General features: G+C 41.0%; 1 protein-coding gene across 1 annotated transcript in view; it reads left to right on the top strand.

Annotated features, from left to right (window-relative positions):
• The first annotated feature begins 898 nt into the window (after nucleotides 1-898).
• Nucleotides 899-11,546, top strand: part of slc43a1a (solute carrier family 43 member 1a) — a 32,493-nt gene continuing 21,845 nt past the window's right edge. Inside the window, exons 1-4 of the mRNA XM_050042498.1 lie at nucleotides 899-1,139; nucleotides 7,729-7,892; nucleotides 9,611-9,803; nucleotides 10,800-10,855. Of these exons, the coding sequence (XP_049898455.1) occupies nucleotides 7,739-7,892; nucleotides 9,611-9,803; nucleotides 10,800-10,855 (403 nt within the window). The 5' untranslated portion in view covers nucleotides 899-1,139; nucleotides 7,729-7,738. The remainder of the gene's footprint in view (nucleotides 1,140-7,728; nucleotides 7,893-9,610; nucleotides 9,804-10,799; nucleotides 10,856-11,546) is intronic.

Genomic DNA, 11,546 nt, shown 5'->3' with positions numbered 1-11,546 from the left:
TATTTAAACCAGTATGAATTACTTGTTTAAAAATTAGGCATCATATAACATATCAATTATAAGTCATTCATTTGATCTAACAGTGCATCAGAGAGAGACAGTTACAGCACTCTAAGAATACAGCACCCAGCATACTGCCACAACACCACTTCATCCCTGTTAAAACAGTATTCACAACTTGGATTAATTTTTAAGAAACATCTTTTGATCTGACTAAAGGAATATGAATAACTCACAGGGTAATCGAGGAAAGGAAATATAATTTGATTTGCCTTCATACGTGCTTTCTGAAGAACTTCTAATACAAATAAAAAAAATAAACTGCTTGGCAACCAGACCAGGCGTCTAATTGAGACATTGTCAGTAGCCACACTGGGTGTTTAATTGGGACTAGGCTTTTAACTTAAGTTTTACAGTATAAAGTCATTAAAATTAGCCCCATCTCTAGCAGCTGCAACATTAAAGGAATGTACTAACGGATGCATCATGATTATTAAACAGTAATATAATAATTCTGAAATGGGTCATTCTGCATCATGAGTACTTTTGTACTAAGAGGTATGAATGCAAGACTTGTACTTGTAACAGAGTGTTTCTACACTGTGGTGGTGCTACTCTTACTCAAAGAAAAGACAGTTCGTCTCACAGCACTGCCTATTTGTTTAATAATCATATGCATATTACAGCTACAGCTTCATTTCTGATGAACACCTAATTTAAAGTCGCCATAGTCACTGTATCTGAGGCGTTTTAGCTGCAGGCTCCATGAGAGACATTTGCATCGAGCTGAGTGAAGAAAAGTCGTCCTGTGTAGTGGTGAATGACTTCTCTCCACCCATTGAAAGAGGGAGGGAATTAGAAGTCAAATTAGGAGAAGGGGGGGAGTTTGTAATGAAACCAGAGAGGGGAAAGTAGTGTGGAGTCTGTTAAAGACTACCACTAAAACCTCGACAGGGAAGAAAGGAAGCAGGGAGAGGAGAGGGTTTAATTCAGGGGTTTACTGCTTACTAATCAACAACAACAACAACAACAACAACAACAACAATCAGCTGTTAGAGCAGTTCTTTAATCCTTACTTTTGTCACTCAGTGAGCAACATCTCAAGCATTTTTTCCTCTCTGAAAAGACGCTCAACTAAAGTAAGTAAAAGAGTTTCTTTGTTTAAGTATTCACTACATTGTTTTTATGTGTGTGTGAATTAAGTATAGTAGTGTAAATGAAGTATAATTACGTGTGTGTAAAGTGGCGGCAGCAGGACTAACCGGCTGCAGATACTCACACGTGGCATGAAACTGGGACGTCAAATACAAAGAGGAAATTCAACATACTGAAGTCTCTCTGTGATCAGTGTGTTAAACCCGCCAATATGTGTGATAGGAAAAAAAAGTTTCATATTTTGAGCTTTCCCACACACACACTCAGAGAAAGTGTCAATAGAAACCACAAAAGAAGGGGTGAGTAATAACCTGAAAGCAGCGGGCTGTCTAGGAAGTGACCATTTAGATGTGTGGCTGCTCATGCTGTTATAGTGGCTCCTGTGTTTATCTTCCTGTAAGTGGTAAACTCCTGCTTTGGTAAATTGAGCCATTTGTAAGCCTATAATAATCACACAGCTACATGCGTTTTATCACACCCTAATTGAAATGTTAAATTACAGTTTTGGCCAGCAGCTGTGGGCAGACATGTTTGGGTTAGTGAAATAAAGACATGGCCTTTGTTGCCTTCAGGGGCACCCCTCAGAGTCAGATTTTATACCAACCTTTTATGATTCTAATGGGAAAATAACTTTAAAATAAAGGAGCATGTATAACGTGTTTAAGTGGGGTGTGTTGCTTGAAGTCACTCAGACACAGAGGTGGTGATAATTATAATGACAAAAAGTAGGCTTATGTCATGTTAATCGGATCCCCATTAGTCTCCACAAACTGGTTGCTAGTCTTCTTGGGGTCCACTCACAAAGCAACTTTAAAAATACACCAATTTAAAGTCACACAGTATCAATGAGACGATTACACTCAATATCAGCCCCAAATGAATTAATTGAAAAATGTGTAAAAAAAAACTCAAAATTGTCACAAACTCCCTGTACCAACTGAAAAATCAATTAACAAAAATGTTCCAAAACTGCCATGTTTCGTTGCCAAAAGTGTCATATAAACTGCAACTGTTATTTTTGGTCTTGATTAAAATATCTCCTCAGAAAATAGTGAAAATGTCCATCACAATTTATGCAGAGCAAAATGTGACATCTTCAAATACTTGTTTTTGATGATAAATAATGTACAGTAGGGCTGCAACGATTAGTCGACTAATCAACGACTAATCGACTATTAAAATAATCAGTGACTACTTTAGTAGTCAACTAATCTGTTTGAGTCATTGTTCATAGAAAAGTACTATAAAAGTACCCCAAAATACTCTTATTGCAGCTTGTTACGTTCAGATATTGGCAGCTTTACACACTCTGAACTAAAACCCTTTGGTGTGAGTACGAAACAAGACATTAAATGACATAATTTTGGGGTTTGGGAGAGACAGACCGACATTTTTCAACATTTTAACACATTTTTCGATAAAATGATTAGTCGACTAATCGAAGAAATAATCAAGTCGACAATGAAAATAATCGGTAGTTGCAGCCCTAATGTACAGTGTTATAAAACACTTGAGAAGCTGGGGCTGCCAATCTTGGGGTGTGTTGTGGCAGTTTTTGCCTCTTAAATCAGTCAAATAATTATTCAGTTATTAGAAATGCTGGCAATTGATTTTCTTTTAATCGATTAATCAATTAAAACAGCACAACTATGAGTAACTTTTTCCACATGTTCTTGTCAATGATTTCATGACTCTTTCTGCCTCCTTCACTGTCACCTGTAGGTATGTGTGGTATCATGGGAAACAGCAACTTTTGGGCACATGAGAGAAGTTTTCCTTACAGGCTTTCTGACAGAAATCTATTCATTTAAACCCAAACTTTCCTTTAACTTGAACCAAGAGATCCCTTTCTGATAGAGAGCCCTGTTGGAAACTCCCTACTGCGCCTCTTGGGGGTCTTTCTTGTGTGCTGTGCTCACAATTCCGACTTTTGGGACAGCACATGAACGCGGCAGCAGACCAGCTCCGGGACGGGTCTTTTCAGCGGCCGCCCCGCCGTTCCGGTAACCGGACCCCGGGCTGAGGTCATGCCCGCGGAGAGACAGCTGCTCGCCGCCTGGGCAGCCTCGGGGGTTGCGTTTGTGGACGCCTCGGGGAACAGAGGCTCCAAGGGTGCGTGGTTTATTTTGTTGGGGACTTGTGAGGATAAAGAGTTTGGCCTGCGGTCCTTTATGTCCGGCAGAGGTGCATAAACACGGCTGGTCAAGGTCAGAAACATCCCTGCGGGGAAAAAGAGAGCAGGGCTGAGTGGGAGCATCAACACAGAGACATGAAAGAAAGCAGGACATGTGATCGCTTGAATGTGTCATGGTCAGCTTAAAGTTTAAAACAGAAGCAGAGGAAAAGGTTTTTAAAATAATAATAATAATAATAATAATAATAATAATACAAAATATAACACAATATAACCTCCTCTGCTATAAATACCAAACCTCTCTATGGGAGCAACAGACTTTTAGTCATGGCAACATTGCATCAGCTGCTTGTGCTCAGGTATTTCAGGAAGCAGCTTCCTTATTTGGTGTTCAGCTCAGTGCAGTCTTCACCTGCTCTTCACACACACTTCACAGTGTTATGACAAGGCCTCACAACTTTGTGCCAACCCCAAATAGTCTTTGCCTTTTTGTGTTTTAGCTTGTTTGCAAGTCTTTGTTGAGTGTTGACCTTTCCCGCGTATCAACACCAGGACACGCCTTAATGACATCTTGCAGCTACCAAATAACTGCTGCCCTGACAAGTAGCGCAAACTGGCGGGAAAACAGGGAGGAGGAAGAGTGTGTGGGAACTATAAGTGGCAGCAGGCCAGATGGTTGTATTGAACTTGAATGACTTTAGTGTCTTGCATCAATCCTCGTGGCTTTATAACCTGAGCTCAAATACACACTGAGGAGCAACTGATACCATTCTCACATAAACACACGTGGTCTGTTGTCGTCGTGACACCAAGGAGGCATGACTCTGTGTTGCATTAACAACATTGTCTCCCGAGCAATGAGTGTGTGTGATGTTTATTGTGAGTTGCAGCCACAGCACCGTAAATCCAGTCCATGTGACAGTAGGCTCTATACTTAGGCCTTTAATGGAGTGTGTCAGTTCATGTTTGACAGAATGGTCGCTGTGTCCGTTCTGATGGATTAACACATTAACAAGTAATTTTTAACATTTTATGTCTACAATGTGGACAGTTCTGGGATAGTTGTGTGCTTAAAGCAACATTATGCAACTTTTTACTTTTAAATAACGGCTTCAACATTATTTTGATGACACACTGACTTGTAATAGGGAGAGTGGCACCTCCGTCATTCCCACATTCCCATGCCTGTTCCTGCGATATGTGGGGCGGATCACCAGAACGAAATGCTTCACGGCACCAGCTAGCTTGGCTGTTTGGTGCTGGTTTTCATGTTGTTGTGTGGGATTTTCGTTTAACATGTTGGTTGGCGGTTTAAAGTAAAAATTAAAAAAAAAAATAGCTAGCTAGGTATTCTCAGTAACAGACATCAGGGCAGAGGCGAAAAGACAAAAGAGGATTTTGATGGAGGAAGCAAACAAGCGACCGAACACCAAGCCGACAGTCGGCTGTTGGCCAAAGTTGGGTCGTCGGTGAGCGTCTGTCGCCCTAGTTTTTGCGGTATATCCCACACTGTAGGAACTAGCCGGCCCTTGTTGGCTTTTTCGAATGACTCAGCGTGCTGAATCACCACCTGAGACGCAGAACCCATCAGTAAATGAAATCACTGTGATTGGCACGAGAAGAAAAAAGGAGGTAACAAAAGCGACGAAACGGACAAAGTCACGAGGGCATGAGATCAAAGCAAGCTAGCTATCTTAGGTATTATTTTTTAGCCATTGGGCTCTTTTGCAGGAATTGTGTTATTGTTCACTGCCTGACGGTAAATATCGGGTTGTATCATTAATGTGGTCACTGGCTAACTTCCAGTTTCCTTTTTGCACAAAGAGTACTGGCACCCGCTGCTATGGAGTTATTTTCTTGCGTGCAAGCGCAGAACGCACCTGCTACTTGGCCTTGGCTTTAGTCTTTTTGAACTCTTGTTCAAGTGCAACTTTTTGGATGAGACACATGCGATGCGAGGTGGCCTTCATCGCCTTTAGTTCTCTGCTGTCGGTTTGGTATGTCTGGGTCCTGAAGCTGTGCTGATCTGTCTTGCTGCTTCAAGCATAAATACCATCAGCTGGACAGTTTCTGCTTCTCTAATGTGAGAATTTACTTCTTTTCTTGGTCTTATGTTACACTGAATTGAATATTCTGGAGTTTTGGACTGTTGGTCGGACGAAACAAAACTTTTATAAAAGGACGCATTAGGCTCCAGGAAGTTGCGATGACCATTTTTGAAGGTTTTCTGCTGCTTTATAGGCTGGACGATTTATCAAGAAGATACATCGATTACAAAAACAGTCATTAGTTGTCCTTGTTTCTATTTTTAATTTCTTGTTTATGTTACGCACCAATACACCAGAGCAAATTCCTTGTACAGTATGTGCACACCAACTTTGCAATAATCAGCATTCTATACTCTGAACCGTTATAGTTTTAGCCCTGCTTTAAGTTACTAATTGGCAAAAAGTTACCCTCTTTTCCACATATACGCTCTTGTAATTTAATTAACAGGTTGATATGTGGATTATACACTTACGGGACTGAGTGAATGAGCGCCATTTTGTTCTGTCGCCTCATTGTTAAGAGTTGGGGAGTGTGTGTGTGTGTGTGTGTGTAGTGAATGGGGTTTTCAGCATGGGGTGTCAGTTACATAGAAATCCCCCCTTTTCAAACTTCCTTTTCAGCACAAAGGCAGTTCAGTGGGCTATGAATAATCGCATTACACGCACGCGTCACGAGCACATACGCAGACTCATGGACACACGCAGAGTCAAATCTGTCCCATTAGATCTCCTCGTCTTTGCCAATACAACACACACACACACGCAGAGGAGAAGCCCTCATTAGGAACTACTCAATGTTTCCTGTTCGAGGCCTTGACTGACCCCCATACACACACACACACACACACACACACACACACACACACACACACACACACACACGCTTCTCTTTAAATCAAGTGGCTGAGACTTTTCCTCCCTCCGTTCCTTTCCACTTCTTCTCTGGTGCTCCGCCAAATAGAATAGCTGGTTATATTTGGATCTTTGTTCCTTGTGTCAATGATTCCCAGATGTGTGTGTGCATGTTTGTGTGTTATTCTGTCACAGTGATCACGACTGGATTCTCACTAATGCCCCAGGTGACAGTGACCAATTACCTGTCCTGTGCGTGTGTTGAGGTGGTCATGACTAACTTGGCTTTATTTGTTCTGTCGAGTCCTGAGTCATAAGTATTCTCTTTGTGTGTGTGTAGTTTGTTTACACTCACTTTTGACCCAGTAATCCAAGTGAGATTAGCCTCAAAGCTAAACTGCGGTTACACGCTGTTGAAAGACTCATTGAATCCAACTTTCAGATGGAAATGTCGCCCTTTTAAGATTCTGTCCCTATTTCCAGAACAAAAGCAGACACGTCGGGCGCTCAGCATTGTTTCCTCCGGTCAGAACTGAGAGTGAAATAGCTGCTCAGTGGGTGCATTTCTGAGGACAATGCAGCGCAAGGTGTCAGGTACCCAAGTGGGATTTACAAAACAATGACTGGTCACATGGGCGCTCATTAGGCAAACTGAGAAAAAAAGGTCCCGTCTGGAGCGGCTCCATCAGGTCTCCTCAGTTAAGTCAACTTAAACTTATAAAAAAGTCAACTTAAACTTAAACTTAAAACGTAACTCAAAACTTAACTTAAACTTAAAATACATTAAATATCATAGATTTTGTTTTTATTATTTTGTGAAACTTAGTGGAAAAAAACAGGAGATGCCCTTTTGTAAATCCCTTCTCTGTTGATCAACGTGGACAGAGCTCAAAATGGATCCTTTTAAACTCAAGTTGGAGTCAGATGGTTGGACATGAATGATCTAACACTTGTCTTTGAGTTTAAGGGTGATTATATTGCATCATTGTTTGTTTTATGCTGTTTGTATAAAGGGTGCAGCAATTTTTCAATCGATGGAAAATATAACTAGCAAAAGACTTTGATAGTCAAATAATAGTTTGAGCATGTTTATGCAAAAATAGGTTAATTTTAGGTTCTAAAAATGTGCATAATTGCTTGTTTTCTTATTTTCTTTGGTAGAAAATTAAATATATTTGTATTTTTGACTGCTGATTGGGTAAAACAAGGAATTTGAAGGTGCCACCTTGAGCTATTGGAACTTGAGATGGACAACACAAATCGATTAGTCAAGAAAATAATTGATAGATTGATCAATAATCAAAGTAATCCTTGGTTGCAGCCCTACTTTGCAGTTTTGTCCATTTGTATAAAGGCTGATCCAGAGACAGGCATTGCAAACTAGCCCCGGCTGTAATTCCCGCTGTTGTTTGTGTTACCTGGTTCCGTTCTGTTTGTTTCTGTAAAGTCATGTACCCACTAACATGGCCTGACATCTCAACATGCTAGTTTAATAATATACTAACTCTCACCTTCTTCCTTGCCTCTCTTCCATTGCAGAACAACAGCGATGGCGCCCTCTCTCCCCCAGGCCTACAGGCGGCGCTGGTGGATGGCAGTGACAGCAGTGATTGAAAACCTGCTGTGTTCGGCCGTGCTGCTGGGCTGGGGCTCCCTACTTATCATGCTGAAAAGGGAAGGCTTCTACTCCCACCTGTGCTCAGGTAACTACACCAGCTCTCCTTCACGTAAAGGTGCGGTCAGCGATTTTAATGCAACACACTTCGTCAAATTCAGCAAATATTGTCTCAGAAAAATAAGGTGTTCATACAGTGCCATGACTGTGTAAATCGGAAGCAAACAAATCGGCTAGGGCCGAACTATACAACACTATTTCAGCCAGTCAGCAGCAGGGGGCGTTTGTGCTCGTGCATAGGACAGAAAAAAGGCCGGGGATGTGTAAAGCTTTGTTTATACTCGCTTCCGTAGATGGCCAAGCTGTGATCATGCACAGAGGTGTTTATGCTAAACGGCTAATTATTGCAATGTGCTCTGAAACGTCAGGAGGCGTGCAAATTAAGTATTCTGTAAGCACGAAATCAACGAGTGTTATAGCAGAAACATTATCAGAAAAGTAGGCTGCCTGCCAACAGTACAAACACAGTCAAACATTACGGTTGTGTACTGTAATTATTGCCGTCGCTTACCTCCATGAAGACATTATTCTATATCGCTTTGTTGGCCCTGCGGTTGTCACCCTTTCCATGGGAAACTTTAACTTTTACAGCGCTCTCTCATGTTCGTCCACACGCTGCGGCAAAAAGCCTCTTTTTTCCCTAGTGTGGTGACCTTAATTAAAAGGCCATGCGAATGTCCCAGTTGTCTCTTCATGAAGGGTTGTAGAAATGCCTGGACAGGTGAAACTGCTCAGCCAGTCTTCCCTGTTAAAGTGAAATGTACAGTTGCACGACCAACTACTGTGACAACTTTCAAAGCCTTTGCGCTTGAAGTGATGACATCATATTTTGGTGCATTTGTTTGGGTGATGAGTTTAAATGTCAACAATCTTTCTCTAGAGTTGCTGACTCTACCTTTAACCCTAATTTGTTTGTTTCTCTTACACAGCTCCAAAAACATACTCAACATTGAAACGTCATGGCTTCTCACAACTTTATGAAAATTGCTTATAAATATATATCTTTAACTAATGACATATTTCAGACCTCTGCTACAGAAAATTATGCACTTCCTCTGTTTTGGGTCTCAGGTATAAAACTTTGCAGAGGATTGTTTTATTCTCTCTGTCTGTGATTGGTGTTGACACTCATTTTTATGCAGTTAAGATCCCCATATCACAAATTAGTCTATTTATCCCATTGGAGTTTTATTTTTGTTTATTTTCTGGGGTCTAATTGACCTCGAACATTTGTAATGTCACCATGTAGTGTAACACACTGAACGCTTCTTTGCCAGTGAATGAGTTTTTGGCAACCCAAAGGATGATGGATTTGTTTATAGATACTCCATATAACCTTAAAAACATTACATTTTGCCATGTTTAGTGTAGCATCATAGCTTTATGCTCATTTCTTTACTTTGACAACTTTATTAAGCCCAGTATCTGTCAAAAGGAAGGCTTACCGCATTGTTGTTGTTTTTTAGTTATTCTTGGGTTGCCTTTGCAATAATCTTTTTATTTATTTATTTATTTTTTTTACACACACTGTACTTAGAGTCTGTGACGTAATGAGGTGAAGCCAATGTCAGTGGTTTCCGACCTTTATAGTTTGTGATCCCTCAGTTTGGATCAGTGTCTGTTTGCAAACTCCTTGTCTCTGATTGCATATCAACACCAGCTGTGACTGATTATTTTTAGAGGCTTGAGAGGGACCTATTTTTTGCAATAATTTCCTTACTCACCCCTCTTATTTCTTTCCCACAGTGAATGAGTCCGTGGTCGTGTCCTTGGGCAACTCCTCCAGCGGTGAGGTGGAGGAGTGGCTCAGCTGTGTGGACCAGGAGGAGATGCTGAATCTGGGCTTCACCATTGGCTCCTTCTTGCTCAGCGCCACCACCCTGCCGCTCGGTATCCTGATGGACAAGTTTGGGCCGCGCCCAATTCGCCTGATGGGCAGGTAATGGTTTTAACGCAGACTGTCCCATTTGTAATGGAATGCACATCTGCTGGGGGTTTACCTGGTTAAAGTGTCAAGTGTCTTTTTGTGTTCAGTATAATTCCCAAAAACCTAAATCTCTTTTTTGAAATACAGATTTTCCGAGTGGAACGTCTTATTTGGAGGCTTGACTGCTTCACATTTCCTTTATCATTGTTATGATAATAAGAATCTGGAGTGAATGTCCTCAAATACAAGGGTCATAGTAAAACAAAAAGTAAACAGATCACATTCCAAAAATGGTTTTCTTAGTGTGTAAATCAATAAATGAAGGTGGAGCAGTGGAGTGTGTTCACATTGTTTTTATAGTGAGTAGTGAAATTATTTCTCACTGGGTGTGGACACATGTCAATACAATGGTAGTGCCAGAATACAGAGGAATTACTGGTAGTATCTGCACGGACATGCACAAACATGCATTATGAACACACGTACACACACACACGCCCTTTCTCTTTCTCATTCACAGTTTCAGCAGCTATTAAACTGAGTAGCCCAGTGCTTTGATAATACGCTGAATGCTGATAGATATGGAAAAAGAGAAGTTTATCTGGAGCTGCAGGCTGTTAAACAACCGACAGTTTCAGTCTTTGGCAGATAGCCAACGATTTAACCGCTGTACTGTGTATCATACTTTTAATTTTATTCTTGTATGAAAATATTGTGTAACTTATCCGGTTATATAAACATCTGCTGGCCACATTAAACTGTGTTTGAGCTCATGTGAATCACACTTTCACTGAATAGCGTGGCAGTTGTATGACTCAAGACATTTACACCCACAGACATGACGGGCTGAGTCACCAAGCATTAGTTACTCTGCAGTATTTGTGTAATGGCCGTCTGGGAGTTTCTATAAGTGTGTCATCGTTTGTACTAATTATGTATATGTGACTTTGTGAAGAAATTATATGAAAGAAGCACGAAAGAATTTAAAATGTCGTTCTTTTGTTACAGTTCGTGTTTCGCTCTGTCCTGTGCTATGATGGCCGTGTCTGCCTATGACCCTCATGGTGAGTACAAACACAGGCTCTAAATAAAACACGTGCCAGACATCAGTGTGACGTAAGAACACTATCTCTTGCAGTTATCTTTCAGTTTAAGTTTGAAGTGACAGCTGGAAGCACACCACCCGAGATCTTGATTTACTTAAAGATTACAAGGCCAGCCGTTCATCTGGAAGAGCAACATTCTCAGTGTTTACACATGTTACTGAGGATGTGTTAATTTACACATATTACATAACACAGTACTCACAGCTAAGACAAGACTGGCTAATAACACATGACATATACACATTCTGTCAGTGGTGCTGTTCAGAGAGTTTTTAAGCAGTAAAAAAAACACCTCAGTGGACAAGACAGTGAGGGCGTGTTACTTAGTATTAAACCATTTGCAACTGGACAGGTGTGCAAAGGTGTAAAAATGGGTAGACTCCAAATGATCTATACATTCCTTCTTTTACAACTAGCCTTGTAGCTATTATATCTCACCGATGGCCTCTGGTCGTGGCTGTGAAGTGTCAGGTGGAATAAGCGCAACCGAAATCGGATCAGGTTCTAGATAATGGCAGATAGTCAGCTTCCTTTCACACCACACACATGGTGTAAAATACACACCACGAAGTGCCTGTGTGCTACCTTGAAATGCAATATTTTAATCCCTGCAGCATGTTTACTGAGCTCCTGTGCCAACTGTTACATG

The sequence above is a fragment of the Epinephelus moara genome, chromosome 4, assembly GCF_006386435.1.
Source record: "Epinephelus moara isolate mb chromosome 4, YSFRI_EMoa_1.0, whole genome shotgun sequence".
In the NCBI taxonomy this organism is placed as follows: Eukaryota; Metazoa; Chordata; class Actinopteri; order Perciformes; family Serranidae; genus Epinephelus; species Epinephelus moara.
The sequence above is the reverse complement of the archived record's forward strand: the minus strand, read 5'-3'. Positions and strand labels throughout refer to the sequence as shown.